This window comes from Papio anubis, chromosome 6 (assembly GCF_008728515.1).
Source record: "Papio anubis isolate 15944 chromosome 6, Panubis1.0, whole genome shotgun sequence".
Lineage (NCBI taxonomy): Eukaryota > Metazoa > Chordata > Mammalia > Primates > Cercopithecidae > Papio > Papio anubis.
Genome location: NC_044981.1, coordinates 84,547,351 through 84,572,785, shown reverse-complemented (window position 1 = coordinate 84,572,785; position 25,435 = coordinate 84,547,351). Strand labels below are relative to the sequence as shown.

Below are 25,435 nucleotides of genomic sequence, written 5' to 3'. Positions count from 1 at the left end.
CCTCATGATCTGGCCGCCTGGGCCTCCCAAAGTTCTGGGAGCGTGAACCACCGTACCCTGCCAACTCTGATCTTTATGACTGTCATCAACCTCAGTCATAACTGCCTAAATCAGCTGCATTTTTTTAAGCATTTCTTTTTCCTCTTTTTGTTAACAGAACTTAAGTTTTCACACTGTAATTCTAAGAAGCCAGCTTGTTGAGGGGAACCGTTGCAACATATTTCAGGGGTTCGCAGCCACATAGTTTCCAGGTGAACAGTGTGGGGGAGGGTCAGGAAGCAAAGTGGCCTTCTCTCACAGGCGTTGCCTTTGGTCCTAGGACGATTACATGGAAGCCCTGGCCAGGCTCCACCTCACGGTGACCAGGGCCTACAAAGTGAATACCGACATCAACTTCGAGGTGTTTATTCATAAAGTGGATGGTCTGTCAGATGACCACAAAATTGAAACCCAAAGAGATATTCACCAGCGGGCAAACGATGACCTTGCAGATGCTGGATTAGAAAAAATTCACCTCAGGTGAGAACAGAAACCCCTTAAGGATCCCAATAAAGGATGAAAGAAAGCCAGTTTGCGGTTCGGAGTCACCATGATTGGCTTGGCATGGGCAGTAATTTACCTTCTTTACCCTGTTTCACGCTGTAGACGGGTAGGATTGGGGAAAACGAGCTTTGCATGTGCTAATGCTAATCTTTAGTGAAAGCAGTGTTTTTTTGTTTTTTAACAAATGGTCAAAGCTAAGGTTCTCCCCTCACATGAAAAACACATTATAGAAAACCCATGAATATAATTCTAGTAGTTAGTTGATGCTAAAGTTTACAGTTCTCGATAAAGATATTATCTGTAATTATAAGTAAAGGAGTAGTCTGAAAACAATCCAAATAGGAATCTTCACAAAGGAAAACAATGTCTCTGTCATTTTTTGTGAGGTAGTACATGCATCATTCATTTTGTAAATTGGGAAATGGAAAAAAAATTTGCTTCAATATCAAGAATAGAAGTTACTAATGGGACAACCTAAGAGGCTCGTGTAAAGATGATCTGGCATGGATTGTCCTGCAGAATGTCAGGAAGCTGGGATGGACACAGATTGCTGCGGTTTTAAGCTTGCCAGTCGGCAGATGAGAATAGGCACAGCTCGGGCTTTTTGGGAGGTGGGGAGGAATGGCTTGCTTTTTACCGAGGTCACTGTAAACTCTGAGGAGGGCTGGACTTTATGTGTTAGGACTATAGATACAGAAGGCAGATGACCGGTGTATTGACATAGCCTAAGCAGCCTGTTCCTCATTCAAAGGGAAAACATGATGAAATACCGTTTCCTCTTTCAGCTTTTATCTGACAAGCATATATGATCATTCAATATTTGAAGCTTTTAGCAAAGTGGTTCAGAAACTGATTCCACAACTCCCAACTCTGGAGAATTTGCTGAACATCTTTATCTCAGTAAGTAAATAATATGCTCCTGTTTGAGTCACTTGTAGAATTTGAAAATAGCATTGCAAGAGTGAAAAAGATCTTATTTCCAACTGCTCCTATAGCATTTCAAGGTCATTTGAGTGTTAAAGATTACTCCTACGTGTTGTATTAGGTCCTTTAAAATTTAACTCCCGGCCCAGCTTGGTGGCTCACGCCCCACTTTGGGAGGTTGAGGCGGTACGATGGCTTGAGGCCAGGAGTTTGGGACCAGCCTAAGTAACATAGTGAGATCCTGTCTCTACAAAAAAAAAAAAAAAAAAAAAAAAAAAGTAAAAACTAGCCAGGTGTGATAGCACATGCCTGTAGTCCCAGCTACTTGGAAGGCTGTGGTGGAAGGAGTACTTGAGCCCAGGTGTTTGAGGCTGAAGTGAGCCATGATGATGCCACTGCACTCCAGCCTGGGCATCAGAGCGAGAACTTGTCTCTAAAAATAAAAAATAAATAAATAAAATAAAAATAAAATGTACTCAAATGCATTCCTGCACTTCAGTGGTATAACTGGAGTGCTTATTCAAGTTGTAGGCAATCATTCAATATTAATAGAGCCCCACCAGAGGTAGGGTATGTAAAGTTTGGTTTTATTGGTAAGACGCAGACGGTTGAATAGCTTTTTATAAGTTTAACACGCTGTGAATGATGTGCTGAATGAACCCTACACACTACCAGCTCCAGGTAGGCTCTGCTGAGTTGAATTGAGGCAGACCTGTTGGTTGTACTCACGTTTACTCTATCACTACACAATTTTGAGTGTGTTTGTTTAGTCTTTCTAAGCTTATTTTAAAATTTACAGTCAGTAAAAGTATTTTTACTTGGCCTTTTCCTAACTGCAGGTATACATCTCTGTTAGGAAATATTGCCCAATTTGATTACCTAAAATAAATAATTTGTGATAATTCAAATTCTTTTATTTCTTTTCTTTTTTTTGGGATAGAGTTTCGCTCTTGTCGCCCAGGCTGGAGTGCAGGGGCGCCATCTTGGCTCACTGCAACCTCCGCCTCCCGGGTTCAAGCAATACTCTTGCCTCAGCCTCCCAAGTAGCTAGGATTACAGGCATGCACCACCATGCCTGGCTAATTTTGTATTTTTAGGAGAAACAGGTTTCTCCCTGTTGGTCAGGCTGGTTTCAAACTCCTGACCTCAGGTGATCTGCCTGCCTCGGCCTCCAAAAGTGCTGGGATTACAGGCGTGAGCCACCGCGCCCAGCCTCTACTTTTTATTCTTATGCAAGTCCAGTATAAAGAAGTTTATGACAGTGAAGTTTAAATTGTAATAAAATGGTACAATTTAAATTTTTGTAACTTGAATTTTGCTCATTTGTATTTTACATTGAGAATGGCATTCAATTTTGTGTAGTTATGACATGGTCTGAAGTTGGCTGTTGCTTTAAGGCAGCATTTTTTTTTTTTTATTTCAGAATTCTGGAATTGAAAAGGCATTTCTGTTTGATGTGGTCAGTAAAATTTATATTGCAACTGATAGTACTCCAGTGGATATGCAAACCTATGAGCTCTGCTGTGATATGATAGATGTGGTTATTGACATCTCTTGTATTTATGGGTAAGTACAACATTCTTTAAGGCCACAATCAAGCCATCCTTCCTTCATGACCTTTCAGGCATTTTGCATTTACATTTACTTACTTGAGTTTAACATTTTTGTCTTAAATGACTGAAATCTATGTATAAATATACCATTTAGCATGCAATAATAACAGTTGTTGAGCAAATGCCAGGCATTATGCTAATAATCTTATTGCATGCTTCGTATTATTTATTTTATTTTTTTAGCAATAGGGTGTCCCTGTGTTGTCCAGGATAGATCACTCCTGGGCTCAAATGATCCTCCCACCTCAACCTCTCGAGTAGCTGGGATTATAGGTATGAGCCACTGTGCCCAGGTTATCATTTAATTCTCAACTATTCTATGTGGCAAGAATTACATTTGACCCTTGAACAACACAGGGGTTGGGGTACCAACCCTTTGAACAGTCAAAAAGCCGTGTATATTTCCCCCCCGACAAATTTAGCTATTAATACTAATAGTCTACTGTTGACTGGAAGCCTTACTGATAACATGAATCGTTGATTAACATACATTTTGTATGTTACGTATTATGTACTGTATTCTTAACAATAAAGTGAGCTACAGAGAAGAAAATCAAGAAAAGTATAAGGAAGAATATATTTACTATTTATTAAATGAAAGTGAGTCATCATAAAGGTCTTCATCCTCATTGTCTTCACACTGAGTAGGCTGAGGAGGAGGAAGAGAAGGGGTTGATGTTGCTGTCTTAGGAGTGGCAGAAGCTGAAGTAATTCCACGGATAAGTGGATTTAGGAAGTTCACATCAGTGTTGTTTAAGGTCAACTGTACTGTATTCACTTTACAGATGAAAAAACTGAGATTCAGAGTGGTTACATTTCCTACCCTTGCTCACACTATCAGTAAGGACTGGAAATAGAATTTGAATTCAGATCTGATTCCTGATCCTCTGCTGAAAAAAATTTGTTAACTTATCATTCTTAGAAAACAGAACTTTCGGCCGGGCGCGGTGGCTCAAGGCTGTAATCCCAGCACTTTGGGAGGCTGAGACGGGTGGATCACGAGGTCAGGAGATCGAGACCATCCTGGCTAACATGGTGAAACCCTGTCTCTACTAAAAAATACAAAAAACTAGCCGGGCGAGGTGGCGGGCGCCTGTAGTCCCAGCTACTCGGGAGGCTGAGGCAGGAGAATGGCGTGAACCCGGGAGGCGGAGCTTGTAGTGAGCTGAGATCCGGCCACTGCACTCCAGCCTGGGCAACAGAGCGAGACTCCGTCTCAAAAAAAAAAAAAAGAAAGAAAACAGAAACTTTCTATACACTTAATATAAATTAACAAGGAGTGGGGGAAACTGATTATGTTACCTGATGTAGAAACAATTCTACATAATTATAAATGTGCTGAACAGGTGGTGTACAGACTGAGTGGGTGTGAACTAGTTGTTCATCTTATTAAGATGTTAAGGTGTTGCTATCTGTATTGTGTCTGACATCCTCATCTAATTGATGAGGTAAAACTTCTGCTCATCTTCCTCTTTACTCACTTCCCGTGACCTGCCTTACACAGCTTGACACTCTGCCTCTTTCGTCAGCTTTTGTGAGAGTCTAGTCTCCATTTCTCTCTTCCACTACTTAAAAATCCTTTGCCCACTCAGCTCAGATTCTCTCTGTTAACTGTTACACACACACACACACACATACGGAAAATGATACTTACAGGTTTGTAGTGAGGATGAACTATCATTAGGCTCATAACGTGCCTTCACCTGGTAGACCCTGGATAAATGTAGCTGCCATAATTTATTATTACTGTTATTATTAAATGCTGACATCTGGCTTTAGAAATAGACCTTATTGCCCAAGATTACTGCCCTGAAGCATTCTATTATTTTTAAACCGTTTAAGTGGATGACCTTGAAATAGTCATGGAAGATGAATGCACCCTGATTACAGTGCAGACTGCCATGGTAATCAAGTACAATGAACAACACAATTAATCTGGCACATGCTTAACAATGTGCATGATCATTATTGTGCCATATGGTCATTAGATGTAAGTGGTAAGTTGTTCATGTAAATGATGTTAATCAGAGTTACTTTTACCCAGCTAAAACAAACATGGGTAGGGAGGGGTTAGAAGGAGGCAGCCTGGCTTTGCTGTCAGATTGGTTTTTCTGTGGTAGAGTACAGTTTTCTGAGAACCCACAGGATTCGGTAAGAACCAGTCTGGGTCACAGACGGTTTGTGGGCTCTGGGGTTTCCTCAGATTGTTTGCTAGAGCAGCAATAAGCCAGTCCTGTTAACCAGCAGGAGGCAGGGTTGTGTGCAGAGCCTGGGGCCCTCTTAGGCAATGAGGAAGCAGGTGGTCTTGTAACTGGAGGCCTTGCTGCCCCTCCCCAGCTGCCCAGTGGAGACCAGCAGGCCCTAGAATCAGGTGACCTGGTGCCTCAGGAATTTCTCAGCTGAGGCTGTGCCCCAGCTGGCAGCTCTGTGCTCGCGCATGCACACACACGTGCGCGCACACACACACACACACGCACACATTTTAAAATATGTTCTATCTTCATGCGTTTTCATTGCTTATAGATGAAAAACTTGAGTAGTAAAACAGTTTTTGCAATTGCAGACCTCATCAATATCTACTTGTAATTTTTGGTGGAGTTTTTGTTTTTCTAATTTGTTTAATGTTTACCTTTTTCTGATTGTAAAAGTAATGCATGCTCATTGCAGAAAATACATAAAAGTCTAAAGAATAAAATTAAAGTAGCCCATAATCTCACCACCTAGAGACAGTCAGTGTTTACATTATTTATATAGTTGTTCTTATTTCCATGCGTAATTTTTAGGATAATGAAATCACATTGTATGTAAAATTTTATATCCTTTTTTCATTTAACATTATCACCTAAGAATTTTCCTGTATTATTAAATGCTGCTAATAAACACAGTGTTTAATATCTATATAGTATTGTATTTACTTGGAAATTTTAAATGCCATTTTCTTCATTGGATAAAACATGTTAAATGTTTCAGTTTCTTGTTCTCAGAACATTACTTACAAGCAAGAGAGATTGAGCCTTAAAATATAGTAGCTAAAAGCAGTGCAATGGAAGTTAACGAATTTTGTTAAAGCATCTTTAACATTTAAAAAAAAAAAAAAAAAAAAGAACTTCCACAATTTACTTTTTTTTTTTTTTTTGAGATGGAGTTTCACTCTTGTTGCCCAAGCTGTAGTGCAATGGCGTGATCTCGGCTCACTGCAACCTCCGCCTTCTGGGTTCAAGCAATTCTCCCTCAGCCTCCCAAGTAGCTGAGATTACAGACATGCACCACCACGCCCAGCTAATTTTGTATTTTTAGTAGAGACAGAGCTTCTCCATGTGGGTCAGGTTGTTCTCGAACTCCCAACCTCAGGTGATCGCCTCAGCCTCCCAAAGTGCTGGGATTACAGGCATGAGCCACCACACCCAGCCTCACAATTTACTTTTAAGTGGCCATGTATATGGCAGTTTAAAATACTCTCAAAACTAAAAACGTACATTTCCTAAAAATATTCTTGTGCAATTCAGGCTTTTCATTAAATCTGGCTTGATACTCTACCCCCTTGTGTATTTACAGGATTAAAGCGTTAACTTTAAAATTAGCCATATCTAGGTTTGAGGTCCTGGCTTTACCCCTATCATCAACTTTGACCAAGTTATCTTATTTTCCTCTAGCCTCAGTTTCTTTAGAAACTTAGAGGATTCTAGGCTGGGCGCAGTGGCTCACGCCTGTAATCCCAGCACTTTGGGAGGCCAAGGCAGGAGGATCACAAGGTGAGGAGATCGAGACCATCCTGGTGAACACGGTGAAACCCCGTCTCTACTAAAAATACAAAAAAATTAGCTGGGCGTGGTGGCGGGCGCCTGTAGTCCCAGCTACTCAGGAGGCTGAAGCAGGAGAATGGTGTGAACCCGGGAGGCGGAGTTTGCAGTGAGCTGAGATCATGCCACTGCACTCCAGCCTGGGCAATAGAGCGAGACCCTGTCTCAACAACAACAACAAAAAAGAAAGAAACTTAGAGGATTCTTATAGCAGACAGAGGATAATGCATTTTGAGAACTAAGACTGGTTCATATCACATAGTAAATATTTAATAAGTGCTAGCTCTTAGTGAATGTGATAAGGTTTAACACAATTCCAATTAAGTCAAATTTCTGGTCAGTTATTCATAAATTTGGGGAGTAAAAATAAATCAGAAAATTTACGTACAGTTTTAGGTAAGGGGGAAAAGGTTTAGGGAAGTGTCCTTTGCCTGTGAGGAAAGGATTCATAACTCTTTTATTACACAGGTATCTTCAGAAGGTGCAGTTTCAGTCATTAAAGCTGTAATAGTGTGTATTTTATGTTCTCAGCATTATGTGTAGTGCTATGTATGCATTATTTCATTTAATCTTCATTAGAAAACTTTGAAATAATTACTGTTAGTGTACATATGAGGAAATTGAGGCTCAAAGAAGTTATTCGACTTGTCCAAGCTCACATAGCTAGCAAATAAAAGAATTGAGATTCAAACTCAAGTCATTTGTGTTTACAGATCACACTTTTTCTTAAATAGACCTATATATCTTCTTTTTTTTTTTTTTGAGACGGAGTCCTGCTCTGTCACCCAGGCTGGAGTGCAATGGTGGGATCTCGGCTATGTCTGCCTCCTGGGTTCAAGCGATTCTTCTGCCTCAGCCTCCCGAGCAGCTGGGACTGCAGGTGTGCGCCACCATGTGGTGCCTGGCTAATTCTTGTATTTTTAGTAGAGACGGGGTTTCACCCATATTGGCCAGGCCGGTCTTGAACTCCTGACCTTGTGATCTACCTGCCTCCCAAGTGTTAGGATTACAGGTGTGAGCCACTGTGCCTGGCCAAATAGACCTATATATCTTATTTAACTCTTTATTTTGAAAAAACGTTCAAACCTACAGAAAATATACAAGAGTGGTAAAATGAACTCCTGTACAACTCTTCATTGGGATTCATCAGTTTTTACCAATTTGCCGTATTTGCTACATCTCTCTTTTTCTAATACATATTGTGTATCCATTTCTTTTCGGTAAACCATTTGAGAGTAAGTTGAACCAGTTCACAGTTCAGCAAATTTAGCATGGCTACATTATTATCTAATATATAGGCCGGGCGCGTGGCTCAAGCCTGTAATCCCAGCACTTTGGGAGGCTGAGACGGGCGGATCACGAGGTCAGGAGATCGAGACCATCCTGGCTAACATGGTGAAACCCTGTCTCTACTAAAAAAAAATACAAAAAACTAGCCGGGCGAGGTGGCGGGCGCCTGTAGTCCCAGCTACTCCGGAGGCTGAGGCAGGAGAATGGCGTAAACCCGGGAGCGGAGCTTGCAGTGAGCTGAGATCAGGCCACTGCACTCCAGCCCGGGTGACAGAGCAAGACTCCGTCTCAAAAATAAATAAATAAATAAATAAATAAATAAATAAATAAATAATAATATATAGACCATATTCAGATTTTCCCAGTGGTCCCAATTCTATCTTTTATAGCAGTTTTTCCCAATTCAGGATCCAGTCTAGCACTTGGCTTTCAGGTCTCTTTAGACTCCTTGAATTTGGAACATATCTTCAGCCTTTCTTAGTCTTTCATCAGACCGTGCTTTTAACAGCCCGGCTATTCTAGATGAGAAAACAAGAAGCCCTTGGCCACGGAGGTGGGGAGAGCTAACCTCATCCTTCAACTGGCTTCTTCAGGTGCCTAGAGAGTGGCCCAGCTGCTGCAGATAGCCACTCATTGTCAGTGGGAAGTGACTGTTGAGGACTGTGTATGTTTCTGTGCCCGTGTGTTTCTGAGATCTTTTGCTGAAAGGCACTGCAAGTGTAAACAACTTACAATTATCGCTTTTTGTGACTTAAAGCCAGTCTCTGTCACTGGCTTAGTTTCTAGTTCTTTCTCAATGGTCACATATGTTTTGGTTTCTGTCCCCATTTAGTCTCAAAGAAGATGGAGCAGGAACCCCCTATGACAAGGAATCCACAGCCATCATAAAGCTTAATAATACAACCGTGCTTTATTTAAAAGAGGTGACAAAGTTCCTGGCTCTCGTTTGCTTTGTCAGAGAGGAAAGCTTTGAAAGAAAAGGTAACTTTTTGGTGTGATTTAAACGAAGCATTAAAAGAAGCATCAGACTGCTACTGCATGTATTGTTTGTTGAATGTGGGACAACAGCATGCCCCTCGAAACTTCCAGATGCCAGTCACAGGCCCCCTTGGCTGGGAGGCCAGAGCTAGGCGGGCTCCTGCCCACAGTGTCAGCTTCTGGGCCAGTGAACTGGCCTGCCCTCTAGTGGTGCATCTGCGATTGCAGCGAGGTGGAAGTGGAACCCCATGATCCTCCCAGGGGCCTTGGCATCTCTGCTAGGGGTAAGCTAGCTGGGGCATTGTTGCCAGGCAGTGAATGAAGTCTTTTACCAGGGAGCAGACTCCCAGCCTATATTGAGGGTGGAGGTCTCCACTTTGGTCCACACCTCTAGAAGGTCTTAGGTAACCGTGTGATCTTTTGTTCTTCCCACGTAAAGGAGGGGACAACAGGTGGTTTGACTTCTGTTCAGCCTCAAAATACTTCTTAAATCTTCAGAACACAGGGATGGCATCATGATTCCGAAAAGGGAAGACCATGAATATACTTAACTACACCGAATATTTTTTTAGGATCAAATTCAGTTTTATTTTGAAACAAAAGCAATTAAACTAATTTCCCCCTTCTATAATATCTAAACAAAAGTTACTAACAAAAGTCCCTAGCTTACTGATGTGGCTAGGGACTTTTGTTAATAACAGGGTATGGTTTACTAATTTGTTGGGTTAAAAAAAAAATCTCCAACAAATAATTAGTTACATATCCTGAATATGTAATAGTAACATATCCTGAAATAGCCTTTTTCTCCTATATTATAAGCAATATAAATCCATTAAATTAAAAATGCTTTGAAAATTTAGGAAAGTATATAGAATAAAACCACGTATTTCACCATCTAGAGCTAAACCCATGTAAATTTCTGGAATTTTGTTTCTTCCTTTCTCTCTTTTTTTTTGAGGCAGGATCTCGCTCTGTTACTTAGGCTGGAGTGCAGTGGCACAGTCACGGCTTTCTGCAGCTTCGACCACCTGGGCTCAGGTGATCCTCCCACCTCATCCTCCCATGTAGCTAGGACCACAGGCACATGTCAACACACCTGGAATTTTTTTTTTTTTTTTTTTTTTTGTAGAGATTGGGGTCTCACCATAATTCTCACCTAGGCTGGTCTCAAACTCCTCGGCTCAAGGGATCCTCCCACCTCGACATCCCAAAGTGCTGGGATTAAAGGAGTGAGCCACCACGTCCGGCTCTCTTCCTCTCTTATTTCCTCTCCCTCCTACCCTCGCTCCTTTTCTCCCTTCCTTCATTCCTTTTTTTCCTTCCTTCCAACAAAACTGGGGCCATATTGTCTAATATAGTTTTATATTCTACTATAGTTTTATATGTATTTCACTTATATATGTAATGACATTTTCCTAATTCATTGGCTATGAAAACATAATTTCGATTGTTTCTTTTTATCAGAAAAGTAATAGATTCTTTTAGAAAATTTAGAAATATTTAGCAAAAAAACAATAATTATCAGTGTTTCTCATTCAGGTAACATTTCCTATATACTTTTCCAGTCCTTTCTTGCATATGCATTTTCTAAAAGAACTATGATAGATTGCATGATGAATTCTACTTTATAACCTTCACTTAAATTATTACAGACATGTTTCCAATTCACTGTCTTTTTTTAACCACATCTTTTTTTTTTTTTTTTTTTTTGAGATGGAGTCTCGCTCTGTCCCCCAGGCTGGAGTGCAGTGGTGCGATCTTGGCTCACTGCAAGCTCCGCCTCCCGGGTTCACGCCGTTGTCCTGCCTCAGCCTCCTGAGTAGCTGGGACTACAGGCGCCCGCCACCACGCCCGGCTAATTTTTTGTATTTTTAGTAGAGACGGGGTTTCACCGTGGTCTCAATCTCCTGACCTTGTGATCCGCCCGCCTCGGCCTCCCAAAGTGCTGGGATTACAGGCGTGAGCCACCGTGCCCGGCTTAACCACATCATTTTAATGATTGTATTAGATTCGTCTATTTTCAGACATCTATATTGTTTCTAGATTTTGATGTGATAAATAATACCATTATGACCTCCTTTGCACTAAATATTTATGTGCATCTTTGGTTGTTTCCTAAGGAAAAATTTCAAGTGGAATTACTTAGATCAAAAGGGTAGGCCCATTTTGGGGGCTTCTAATGCGTGTCACCAAAATGTTCTTCAGAAAGATTTTCCGGTTTTATGCTGCAAAGAGATTATGAATACTTATTTTGCTGTGTTCTTATCAATATTGGGTATTAGTATTTTTTAAAGTTGATAATTGAAAGCTGGTATATTATGTGAATTTACATTTTCTTGCTGCTTAGTGATGTCCTGTATTTTTCCTGTTTGTACCATGACTGACCAAATTGCTTTTTGTGTCCTTTGGCCTCAAAACTTTAAATTAAATGGTGTTCATCTTTTACTTCTTATTTTCATCTTGCTAGAAACAGGAACAGATTATATAATAGATCATGGAATTTTAAAGATAGACAGGAATACACCTTGTTTCACCCTCTCATTTCACAGATGATTTTACTCAGGCCTAGAAAATATAAATGACTTTCTCTCAATATCACACCACCACTTTATGGCAGTCAGGGCTATAGGTTGCTGGCCTCAAGTGATCCTCCCTGCTCGGCCTCCCAAAGTACTGTGCTGTGCCTGGCCTCCTGGTGTGCTTGGTGCCTGGGTATTTTACTGTGCAGCGAGGGTTGAGAACTGAACCAGAGAAGGATGTGGGGCCTTATGAACTGTAGGTGGGGTGAAGAGAGTGTTTATTTTGTTTATGTCTCTGTTCACGTATTTTCAAAAGCTTTTCATGAGGGTTGAAATAGCAAACACTGTTTATGGATGTTTACTGTCTTTAAAAAGTCTCAGTTGTGAACTTTTACTTCTTAAAACTCCAAACACAGCAAGATTACTGTTACATTTTAAAATGTGCAAAGATATGTTAAGGTTTGTCAAGAACAATAGGGGCGGGTGCCAGTGGTTCATGCCTGTAATGCCCGCACTTTGGGAGGCCAAAGTGGAAGGATTGCTTGAGCCTAGGGGTTCAAGACCAGCCTGGGCACCATAGTGAGACCTCATCTCTAGAAAAAGTTAAAATATGAGGTGGAAGGATTGCTTGAGCCCAGGAGGTTGAGACTGCACTGAGCTGTGACCGAGCCTTGCACTCCCACCTGGGTGACAGAGTGAGACCCTGCCTCAAAAATAAGAACAATAGGATATGTCTGAAATTTCCCAAGTTGAGTATTTCATTGTACCCTTCTCATTGAGCCAAGTTCTTTTAGCTAAGCTTTTTAGGACACTTTGTTGCACATAAAAGCAGAGAATCTTGAGGCTCTCACATCTCATATTCCAATTGCCATTTAAAAATCGTTCATTTGCTCCCTTGTTTTTATTACTTTTCCCGTTGCTTGTGTCAGTGGTCTTTCCTTGAGGAAATTGACTGCTGGTTTTACTGCACTAGTGGTTCCCTATCTCTGCAGAAGCAGCAGAGGGCACTACTCAGAGGTTTTCCTGCTCCTGGAAACCGAGATGGTGCCCTCCTCTTGCAGTTAGTTGTATAACTAGTTTGAAGAATTTAATCCTTGGCTGGAATCCTAATTCTTCCTTTGGACGGGGCTCTAGAAGCATCCCCTGATAGATAGAAGTAATTGTTGGGCTAGTTATTTTAATAAATTTAAAGATAGTAAATAGAACTGACCACCTTATCCTAATTGGTGTAAACATAACGTTGCTCTCAGGACTTACAAATTACTAGTAATGATGAAAAATGCACTCCTCAAGACTTTGGATTATCTTTTATTCTATTTTTTGTGTCACTGATATATTTCTGAAAACACAAGAAGATTCTCTCCTACTATTTCTCCACTTAAAATACTTAGTACTGAAAAGCTGAGTGTCATTGGTTGTTGCATTTCTGCTGGAGTTGGTGAGATGACTGTTAACACTCTGAAATTAGGGGCTTCGCTTTCCCTCGGGCTTATGAGAATGGTTTAAATATAATAGATACTCAGTAAATATTGATTGATACACAGCTTTGGGTTTCCAAGTCAGGGTCTGCCTCTACTCAGAGTCAGTCTAATAATGCCCTTTGGGGAGACACATTTTTCATTACAGATTTCTCTTAATTGTAAGAAATCTTTAATTATGAAAGGTTAAAAAAAAAAGTTCAGTTCAGTGGTTCTTTAAATCTTTTAGGGTCCTAGGAACCTTTGAAAACATGGTCTATGCTCTGGAACCTTGCCTCAGGAAAAATTTTCCTTCACAAGACTTTGCCTATAATTCCTAAAGGTTTATAGCAATTTCTGAAAGCCACCTGCAGACATCCCAGGGAAATCTGGGGTCCTTACGCTAAGACCATCCTCTACTGCCCCCTACTGGCTTGTCCTGGCCATGGGTCCCATGAAAAGATGGAGATTATTTCTACGTGACATTTGTAAGTATTTTTGTTCTCTTCTCCAGGGCTAATTGACTATAATTTTCATTGCTTCCGGAAGGCCATTCATGAAGTTTTTGAGGTGAGAATGAAAGTAGTAAAATCCCGAAAGGTTCAGAATCGGCTGCAGAAGAAAAAGGGAGCCACCCCTAATGGGGCCCCTAGAGTGCTGCTGTAGGTGAGGTTTCAGGAACGCCTTTTGAAACCAGACCTTATCCATGAGACTGCTGCGCCATGTTGCACTAAAGGAAGAGGAAGAAGGAGATTGGGACACATACCATGGATTTGTTGTTTAAAAAAAAAAATTCCTGCAACCCTCTTGATCTTGTCTTTTATAAATAAAGTAAGCACTTTGAAGCAAAAAACTTGTATATTAACAGTGATGTGAAATCCATTGTCCTTTCATTACACAAATGTAAACTTTTATGGTCTGTATTCAAAAAAATCCCATGTAAGAACTGCCAGGAACTGTACATATTTTGCACTTTTTCATGTTTCTCATTGAATTGAACTTTGATAAAACAACTTTTCTAAGCTTTTTTTCTGTACTTGGTGTCAAGGACATGCATACTGTAGTCCACATCTATATGGCAATCAGAAATTAATCAAAAAGTGATGCATTGGTAATGACTTTTTGTAAATTTGGAAATCTTTGCTACCAGTTGTTGAGAAAAATCATTTTTCAGTGGAGCTGGAACAGATTGGAGCTACAAGCTCCAGGAGCAATAAGAACTGTCCCCTATTTATAATGGGTGTAAACAGTTTTGTAGAATAATGTTAGCACCAGACTTACCTAAAAATTTCTATAGTGGTGGCTGTGCTTCCCTGCTCAACGGTTTTTATGAAGTTCTTTACCTCAACACACATCTCTATAATCACTTTGTACAGAGAGGTTATTTCTTTTTGTTGCATTACTATTCTTTTGAAACTTTGGGACCAGATTTCCAAAATGGTGCCGATCACTGGAGAGAAGTAAGAATGTCACTGAATTGCAGGGTTTCTGGAGGCTTTTCTGTACCTGCCACCCAGGGCTAAAGTAACATCAGAGGCCCAAACTTGTCCCAAAAGTATGTGATGGGCAACTGCAGACTAAAAAACATATATACAATTCTGGACTTTCGGCCCTGTGCGATGGTCTGGTGTGCTGCATTTAAAATGCTTATTCGGGACCAGTTCTTTATTGCTCCATGACCATAGTGAATAGAACAAATTGCAGATCCCCACCATGGAGTTCCATCCTGTCAGTCACTTCTGTCACCGCCACATCTCCTTCTCACTGGTGATAACGTGCCTCGTGTACTCCACTTGTTCTCACCTTATGAATGAGCCCAGCTCAGCCTGCCACCAGCATGCTCTGCAAGGCTGAAGAGTCATCCTGAAAACCCCTGAAGGTCAATGGGAAAAGGATGGCTGGAGAGACATTACAATTAGCTGTGTAATTGTTTCTGTGAAATTCTTTCACTTACGTTTACTTTAGACTAACAGGAAATTAAGAGTCCTAAATCTACACCTATGCTAAATCATTCCAAGTAGATGATTTTATGTGCATCTCCAGGGTTAGCACCCTAAGGCATGCTTGTGGGGAATTAGAAAATGAGATTTTTTTTTTTTTTAAAGCAGAGCCTCCTAAGAACATCAAAGTTGGTCCTAGCAAAATATATAAAGTCCCTAAAGCAACTTATACTTGAAACTTTTTTTTTTTTTTTGAGGGGGCCTCATTCTGTTGCTTGTGCTGGAGTGCATTGGTACAATCATAGCTCACTGTTACCTCTTGGGCTCAAGGGATCCTTTCATCTCAGCCTCCCTAGTAGCTGGAACTACAGGTGTGCACCATCACGCCCGGCTAATTCTTAAATTTTGTTTTTGTAGAGACAGGATCTCACTGTGTTGCCCAAGATGGTCTCAAACTCCTGGCCCCAAGCAATCCTCCTGCCTTGGCCTCCCCGAATGCTGAGATTACAGGCCTGAGCTACTGTGCCCAGCCTAAACTTTCCCACTTCTCTCTGTGGCTTCTTTCCAACCTCTCTCCTTCCTCTCCCCAAGTCCTGTTTCTTTGAAGCTGGTAACTGAATTTAAGATGATATCTGATTGGGGTTTAAGGTTTGAGCCTCCCAAGGGTCTGTGCAGTTTGAAAGGAGACTTCTAAAAATAATTAAGGTGACCTAACTCCTTTCCTCATGATTCCTACTCTGAAACCTGGATGGTTAGGAGCCCAGGGCTCCCTAATCTCCAGAGCTATATCCTGTTGGACCTTTGCCAACAGACCTGGCACTTATGGGCTATTGTTGTAAATCTAATTCTCTAATATTTTTTACATGTTGTTTCACTTTGAATAAGCAAATGAAGAATCAGTTTTCTAATATGACTTTATTCTCAAGCTAGAGACACTAGCCTATTTGGTAAATCACACATTACTTAGGTATATTTATTACTATAACCAGGTGGAGCTTCCATGTTTAAGCTGGGTATATGATGGGTTTTTGTTAAAATGTGCCTTAAAAAGCCTATTACTTCAAGAGCAAATGATTCTTTGGGGGAAAGGCAAAAATAATTCTATGACATAGGGCCCAAGTTCATGGTAGTAAGTGCACTCTTTGATTAATCACACGCTAATATAGATTACTGCCTCTAACTTTGTAAGTGTGGCAATGACTTCCTAATTAAAGAAAGATGCAGGAGTTATTTCTAAGCGTTCAGTTTTTCAAATATGTGTTATTGGAAATGTCTTCAAGTCATGTGGCATTGTATTTTTGATATGGGAGGCAGCTTATTGCAATGTGTATGGCCATGTTTCATTCTCAAATTTAATTCTATAAATACGAAGCCTAAATACATGGCTACAGCAACTGCACTGGAACAGTTTTGCTTGGTTTTAGGGATTGAGAACTTGCCTTGCAGGTTTCCTTCCTCAAAAGCAGGGGCAGTCCTTTGCCTTTTGAGTCAATTAGAACTTTTACATAGAGGTGAGACTGTGAATTATTTTGGTTATTTTCAGTGATTAGATTAGTGTGAATGACCAGGGTGGAATGTTTTTGAAGGAATATAAAGCAAAAACCGGTTGACATTCACAAACTGTTCTTTTGTGAACATATATTGGACCCTGAAATATGACTAAAATCATAGCAATATTGTTACATACGGGTTATATGCCAACTCTGAAATATACTCTGGAAAAACAGCCGAATTGTCTTGGTTATTAAAGTATGGTATGCATTCAACTTGTACAGACTGGATGTAATTTGTAATCCGGTATAGCTCATGTTTTACTTTAAGCAGTACATCACTTATAACTATTGTTAAGCCATGGCTTTCAGGAATGTTAACTGCCAGTTTAAAAGCATGTGTCCTGGGTTCATGCTTTGGTAAAGCTCTCATTTCAAGTGTATTCATAACCAAGCTTTCTGGGAGCAGAATGGTCTCTTTGGTGACAAGGAAGTACAGCCTTTCCTGTTTCTGAGGTTGCTTACCTTACATGTATGTCACTGTTTCATTGGCCCTGTTACATCCATTTGGTAAAATTTATTTGTCCTGATTAACCAGCTCTCCTTTTATAGACATGATGATAAATCTCACTACTTTAATTTATGGTTTTATTTTTAAACTCTCTTACATCTCCACATTTTTGATGGGTACATGCCAGTTAGGGCTGTAGAACTGTTACTTTAGTAAACTTCAGATACTAATTCTTGCTGCTGTGGCCCTAATCCCCTAGTCATATGGAAATCCTTTTCCTAACAGTTTACCTTATCATTCTTAACTTTGCTTAGTAAGATTCCATCCTACAATGACCTTTTTCAGATCCCCTAGGAGTTCTCAGAGAGGGGCTAGCATTAGATGTTATATCTCAAATATGAAATCCTGTTTCTGATTGGAAAACCTGATCTGAAATAATTATTTCCAAGATTTTACATCAGTAGTGATGTTGAGCTTAAGAGAAAGAAAATTTTGTCTTCAACAGAAGTATTTAGTAGTACTACATACTGATTGAGTACACAGTATGCCCCAGGCACTGCTCTGAAGTACTTTTGCATTACTAAAATTCATAAATCCAAGAGGTAAGTACTGTTACCATTTCTGTTTTTCAGACGAGGCAACCAAGGTCAAAAAGATGAAATAATAAGTTGCTCCAGATCATATAGCTAGTAAGCCCACTCTCCCAACTACAACTGTAAGCAGCTTCACCAAATGTTTTTAAAAAATACCTTCCTTTCACAAATATGAAGAGGGGCACTTGGAGGATTTGTCTGGTGGACTAAGACTATGGGGTGTGCCATTTGAGGATGCAAAAGGAGGGCGGTATTCAGGAGAGTGTATCAGAGCCCACCAGATTCATTGGCGTTTATCCACCTAAATTACTACATTACTACATGGGCGTGAATGCTGGCATATTGAGAAAGAAATACCTATTCTTACATGAGCTGCCCTGACATATTTATAGAACCAATAGGAGCAGTCTTCCAAATGTACTTCACCCAGAGAAGAAAGTCAAAGATCACGCATTTTTATTCCTAATCCATTAAATAACTAATGCTGAAGATGGTATTAAGTGTCTAAATATCTAAAGAAACTGTAAATACCTTTTACAGACATTTGGTTTTCTAATAGGCAATAGTTATATTTCAAGCTCAGAAAATTAAGAGAGAGTAAGCCTTTGGTCTTAACTGTATTCAACTTTTTACCTTGAGATTTCAATATGTGTAAAAAAATAAAATACTGATCTGGAATAAAATCCAAAAAGGTACGTTTCCATCCTAATTCTTTTTTGACCTTCAGATCTATATCTTAAATTGCAATTAGCATGCCTTTACTAGAATCTTCTATAGGTGAAGAGCCTCAAATCTAACATGTCTAAAATTGGCTTCCTTTCTGCTAAATCTCCTATGATGGTGTGACTTTCCTCCCTGTAGTTCTGCCAGACACTTGGGCCTCATTCTTGACTCTTCCCTCCCCTCCTGTTCACCTGCAGTCAGTCACTCGGTTCTTTCAGCTCAGCCTTACAAAGGTCTATTGAATCTATTCTCTCCATCTCCTCTGCTGCTGTCTTGGTTTAGACCACCATCTCCTTTTACTTGGATTTTAGTAGCTTTTTTTTTTTTTTTTTAAGAGACAGTCTCATTCTGTTGCCCACACTGGAGTACAGTGGCACGATACCAGCGAACCATAACCTCAAACTCCTAGGCCCAAGTGATTCTGCTGCGTCAGCCTCCCGAGTAGCTAGGACTACAGGTATGCACCACCACACCTGGCTAATTTTTTTTTTTTTTTTGTAGAGATGGAATGTTGCTATGTTGCCCAGGCTGGTCTCAAACTCCTGGGCTCAAGCGATCTTCCCACCTTGGGCTCCCAGAGTGCTTGGATTATAGACATGAGCAACTGCATCAGACCCTTTAGTAGCTGTTTAACAAGTGTCTCTATCCCATCCGTTCATCCACCCATCCACCCATCCACCCATCCACCCATCCATCCATCCTTCACACAGACCCCGAGTGGCCTCTCTGAACCACCACAATTCTGACCTTCCTTGCTTCCTGACCTTCTTAAGCTTCCTTGCTTATACTCTCCAGGTCTGAAGCTCTCCATGACTTCTAGATATCAGCCCAAATTCCTTAGCAAAGTTCACAAGACCTGCTCCCTGGCCTTGCTGCATCTCCGGACTTGTTTCATTCTCCCTCAATGTGTTGAGGACAAGCATGCCCAAAAGAGTGTGGGGTAAATAAAAGGAGCCATGAGTTTTGATTATTTTGTCAATAATTATTGCTAAATATCCTATGATGGTGTGACTTTCTGAGAGAAATTAACAATGTTCTTTTATCCAACAGATATTTATAGGGTTCCAATTATATTCCAGACTCTGTGCTACTGAAATGGCTAAAAGGCAGATACTGGAGATAAAAGGATTTTAATATCTAAAAATAATGAAAAATAAACTAATTTTTGATAGGCCCTTATAGATGTCAGTTTTTAGAACTGCACTTCTGTAGGACTTTACCATTGTGTGCAGCAGAGACCATGGATAATAATAGCTAACATCCAAGAAATTGAGTTGTTCAACCAATAGATCAATAGCTATATTTACCATTAATTTAAGACTAAATAGAAGTAGACTGTAAATTGGAAATGTTTATTGACGTGTGGTGCTTTTCCTTGTAATTAGAGGTGAATTATCTTAAAAGTAGGAATTTTTAAATGTTATTTTAATATTCATACTTTTCCAGCTTAATACATTTATGACATCAATGTCATTTCCAGAATTAGATTTAATAAAAAGTTTATTTGGCCGGGCATGGTGGCTCACATCTGTAATCCCAGCACTTTGGGAGGCCAAGGTGGGCAGATCACGAGATCAGGAGTTCGAGACCAGCCTGGCTAACATAGTGAAACCCCGTGTATACTAAAAATACACAAAATTAGCCAGGTGTGGTGGTGTGTGCCTGTAATCCCGGCTACTTGGGAGGGTGAAGCAGGAGAATCGCGTGAACCCAGGAGGTGGAGGTTGCAGTGAGCTGATATTGCGCCATTGCACTCCAGCCCAGGCAACAGTGCGAGACTCCGTCTCAAAAAAAAAAAAAAAAAAAGTTTATTTTACTTTTCTACCCTTTTCAATCTGTTTGTACCAGGGAAGTATTAATAAGAGTGTTGCCTAAGAATGTTTATATTCTCTTAACATGTCATCAGGAACAGTAGAATATGTGAGAACAATCTGACGGTAAATGCAGAACTCTTTCACATCATTTAGAATTTTGAAAGACTGAGTGATTTTAAAATGTGTTATACTTGGCCTAGAGGTCCTAAAAAGACCTACTTTTATCATAAATTACAGTTAAGTTCAGGCAGTGATTTTATTTCAGTTGTATCATCAGTATTTTGCAATAGTCCTGGGAAAGTGAAAATATAAGCTCTAGTAGTCTCGTTCACGATTTTGAGATACCAATTTGGAGTACCATATTATTCTAAGGAACAACTTAATTCCATGATTTAAAAAAAAAAAAATCCAAAACAACAGTAAGAACAGTGCAACAAATATTTACAAGTCAACAGTCTTTTCTTTGTAGAATATTACATTTATGGTTTCAATAAATGATCTAGCAGTTAAAGCTGAGATGAAGTGTGGTTCTCATATTCAATCTTAAGAAACTAAACCATCTTTAAAAAGCAGAACATCCATGTGAACCCATGCCTGAAGCCACGTTTGAACGCTGTGTAAAATTGCCCTGGGACAGAACTGTGGTTCACCTTTGTGAAATCCATTTTAAACTTGTTATTGTGAGCAACAATAAATACAGTTCACATTGCAAACTATCACACACTCATACAAATACTACTGAAAAAAAAAAAACTTACCAAGTTATATCCTTTCTACATGCAATGCATTCTGGCATTTTCTCTTTCATTTGCTTTTTAAAAAGGTCTCACAATCCACTAATGAGTCACAACCTGTGGTTTGTAAAGCAGTGTTAGAATGAACCCATTGGTCAGATCAGAAATATCTAAGGATTTTCTTTCCAACCTAAAATAGTTTCCTTCTCTGTTAATTAAGAGATCTTAACAAATGGGAAATTCTGAGTAAGTTCTTGAATTTTTCTTTCATTTGATCATGACTTTCTAGTGTTTACTAGAGTGGTTTTTCTTCTCACTGCCATCTTGGGTATTTTTGTATGCTGGGTTGATTAGGGGTAAAGGGTGGATGGGGTTGTAGGCCTGAGAGGATCATTTTTATTATAGGCTCTATCCTTAACTATAATATGATAGCGTTACATGGAGTTTAGTGACTCATGAGCTCATGTCTGACTCCTAAGGGGTCCTTTGTTAATTCAGATGACATTGGTCTTATCTATTATCAAGAATCCATGAGTTTGCCCTTTTGTGCTATTTTGAAAGGGAGCTGATCCAGTGACTATCCTCAGGAGGGTGGGGGCATTAACTGGTGTCCAGCTGCCTGAGACCTTGTCCATCTTGCTTCCTCAATCTTTACTAATATGCTCCTGGGGCCAGCAGTATTCTATTCTTCCAAAACTGAGTCATGAAACCAAGCCCCCACTCATGAAAGGCCAACTATTAAACCTCAGTCCCATGCTAACCCTCATCACCATGTGGAGAATTCCATTCCTATAAGCTGCTTTTGTTTGCCTCCTGCTTTCATTATTACCTAAGTTCCTCAGGCTCCTACTTAGTTTTCTCTCCTCTGGCTTTGCAGAGAGCTAAGCCCTGTAGTATTCAACTTTCCTCACCTAGATAGCCAATAACCTGGAACTAGTTCTGGTCTTCACCCAGACCGCTTATAAAGTGGCCTTGGTAATTAGGCTTTTGCTTCTCTTCCCTGGGAAGCAGTACAGTAAAGGGAGACCAGTCCTATGTATCTTCCAGTGGGAGAGGAAGGAATTCACTTAGGTTTATAAGATGCAATAAACAGTGCCACCAATACACATAGTACTGTTTCATTTAATGCTCTAGGCCCATATTTTCAAAGTTATCTAATTTTATGAATCATCTAGAGTGCTTAAGGATGCAGATTCCCAACCCCATCCTGGTCTCCTTGAATCAGAATCTCCAAGGAGAAATACAGAAATCTGTATTTTTAAATAACGACCCTAGACAATTCTCATAATTTGGGAGACACGGTTTTCTCTGTAGTTGTTTAAAGGGATAGGGAGGGGAGATGGTGGGGGATTAGGGTTGCAATCACCTAGGGGAGCTTTCTTGCATCCTCCATACCTACATACACATCAATACCCCAAGTGTTAGTATTTTTTCCAACTTGATTATGTAGCTTTAAAAGTCTACATTATTTAACCTATAATTCAAATGTAAACTTTTATGAATGTAAATAATTTTAAGCCTATTTAAACCATTTATTGATTCAGTATTTAAATACTCATTTACATCTAATATCCCAAATTATGCAAATGGTACTAATTTAGAAAAACTGCTTTTTCCTCAAAAAATTTTATTCAAATACTTCACATGCATTGTTTACAACTGGGTCTTTATCATCACTGAAACAACATTCTGAGTCCTCTAACAGTTCCCTCCTAGTTATCTAAGGTAGAGCATGCCTTAAATTGAGTAGAATGCTGTCAGTGGAGATTTTACTACATCTCAAGAACCATTTGTTAAACATCAGAGTTTTTTTTCCCTACATATTCATCATCACCACAAATAAGTACTTCTTGTATTTCTGTGTTCAATGATTATTTAAAAGCCCACTTAATGATCTCCAATACTTGTTATCCGAGGTCATACCCTCAGGAATAATGAATAAATCTGTCTTTGCCTTTTCCCCCCTGATTTTGCTAGGTGACCTTTGTAAGACAGAAAACTTCTATTGCTTGTGGCCCTTTGAAAACTTACTGTTTTCCTGAAGAGTATTTTGTTCAAAAAGGACAAAGACAAAAACACAAGATGACTCTCTTTTCTAAGAAATGATATTTTTGGAAAAATTTTGCTTTCCATTCTGCATATATGATATATATTACTATTTAATAGCATCTGAGCATCTGTACCCACCCCTCCCCCAACTTTTTTTGTATAGAGACAGGGTTTCACCATGTTAGCCAGGCTGGTCTTGAATTTCTGGCCTCAAGCGATCCTCCCACCTCCACCTCCCAAAGTTTTGGGATTACAGGTGTGAGCCATCACGCCCAGCCAGCATCTGTACCTAAACCCAACTTGAATTCCCCAGAGAAGTTAAACTGGCCCCAGTATTTTCTCACAAGATGCTTGAAGGCAGATTGTGGCATACCTATACCTTCTGGTTGTTTAGTGCTGAAAAAAGTACAGGACTACTTTTGAGAAGTTGACTTCTTTTGAGAATGTGGTTATCATTCAAAGTATGCCTACAACTGTAACTTGGGTTTTAATGGGAAGCAGTGTAGTACTGATGGTTCTGAAGACATTAATAATATTGTCGAAATGCCCCGTGGCTGCAGAATTACTTTAAGAATTTCATAAATCATGTATATGCTGAGCATTGTCTGGAGACTGAAGAATGTTTCTCATATCTATGACATTATTTTTTGGAAGTTTGTAGATGCCATAATCATGAATAAAATACAAATTTGTTTAAAAGTATTGAACTCAGACAATTCTTGACTTTTGAAGCTGAAACTACTCCCAAGGAAGAGCAGACTTCTAAGCTGTTCAGGTTAGTTTGTTGGTGACCAAGTTTCATCAATCAGCAAGTGGCTAAAAGGGGTCCAGGGAATGACAAATTGGGATGACAGGATATGCAACACAAGAAGAAAGGTACAGACAGAAGGACAGCGCTTTGAATAGCTATGAGGAGAGGACTCAGAAGGAGGGAAGAACACACTTTCCAAGCGGTTGGCAGCTGTCTACCAGCACACCGCAGTGCACACCATTTTCTCCCCCAGAAAGGACAGTTTTAGTTGCAGGTGTTTCCTTTAGAGCTAAACTTAGAAAATGAAATAACTTGCCGGGCGCAGTGGCTCACGCCTGTAATCCCAGCACTTTGGGAGGCCGAGGTGGGCGGGTCATGAGGTCAGGAGATCGAGACCACCCTGGCTAACACGATGAAACCCCGTCGCTACTAAAAATACAAAAAATTAGCCGGGCGTGGTGGCGGGCTCCTGTAGTCCCAGCTACTTGGGAGGCTGAGGCAGGAGAATGGCGTGAACCCGGGAGGCGGAGCTTGCAGTGAGCCTAGATGGAGCCACTGCACTCCAGCCTGGGCTACAGAGCGAGACTCCGTCCCCCCTCCCCCCGCCAAAAAAAAACCAAAAAAAAAAAAAGAAAAAAAGAAAATGAAATAACTCAAACTCATCAGTTCATCAGAACTAAGGAATAAGTATTGTAATTTTGTTACTAGTTTTTAAAACACCTTTACATTTTGAGAAAAACAAGATGCAGTCTATGCAAATAAAGCAAAAGCCACAATACTAAGCAGCTTCCTTTTCCTCATCCCTAACACCAAAAGTTGAAATTTTGAGAGAGATAGATAATTCAAAGCTATGGTAGCAAATTCGGTCTCAAAGAAAAGACAAATTAAGAAAGCTACGCTAAAAATTACTTTAATAATGTTGCAAACAACTATTTTATTTAGAAAATACTTCTTTGCTTACTTATAGGAAAACCTTTTAAAATGAGAAATGGTACACAAGTCATCTGGTGAAGGAACCTACTAAACTAGTATTCTAAGCACTCTACTGTACTTCAAATATATTTGCTTGATATCCCTCCATAATATTTTCTCCTGAAATATATTAGAAAAGTGTTAAAATAGAATGAACAAGCAAGACATATCTTGAACGTAGCAGAAACTGAGAAGAAAAAAACCAGAAGCATTTTCTCTCCTAGATCTTCCAGCCGGCTGCCAGATGGTAAGCAAAAGCGTAACTATTAGACCTGCAATGCAGTAAGGTGCCAAGAGCTCCTTCCTGCCTTTTTTGTTCAGGTAACCAGAGTTTAAACTTGTGTCCCTGGTAATAACTAACATCTCCATTACATTAATACCAGCTACATCCCCATGGGAAAATGTTCCATGTTTCTTATTAACCAATCCCAAGGGGGGAATCCTGGGGGTAAAACAAGAGAAACAACTATAGTAGGTGTGTGTGTGTGTGTGTTTTTTTTTTTCTTTTCTGAAAAAAAAAAGTATTATATTCAAGGTAATTAACAAAATGTTTACAATAAAGTCTACATTTGATCTTAGCTGAAAGACTGAGAAGCAATGCAATAAAGTCTATATATGGCTTTCTATTTTTCTTTTTTAAAATTTTACTCTAGGAAGACATTGATGTAAAATAAGCCAATTCACACTATCAGTTTAAGTGATAATAGCACTGCAACTGGCAAAACAAGTATGGC

General features: G+C 39.8%; 1 protein-coding gene across 3 annotated transcripts in view; it reads left to right on the top strand.

Moving 5' to 3' along the window:
• RRAGD (Ras related GTP binding D) overlaps positions 1-16,830 on the top strand; it is a 44,766-nt gene extending 27,936 nt beyond the window's left edge. For 2 of the 3 annotated variants that reach the window (XM_003897901.4, XM_009205652.4), the window contains exons 3-7: positions 320-519; positions 1,329-1,443; positions 2,891-3,033; positions 9,003-9,151; positions 13,639-16,830. In XM_003897901.4, the coding sequence (XP_003897950.1) occupies positions 320-519; positions 1,329-1,443; positions 2,891-3,033; positions 9,003-9,151; positions 13,639-13,790 (759 nt within the window). In that variant the 3' untranslated portion in view covers positions 13,791-16,830. The remainder of the gene's footprint in view (positions 1-319; positions 520-1,328; positions 1,444-2,890; positions 3,034-9,002; positions 9,152-13,638) is intronic. The other variant, XM_017958103.3, reaches the window with a different exon arrangement.
• The last annotated feature ends 8,605 nt before the right edge of the window (positions 16,831-25,435 follow it).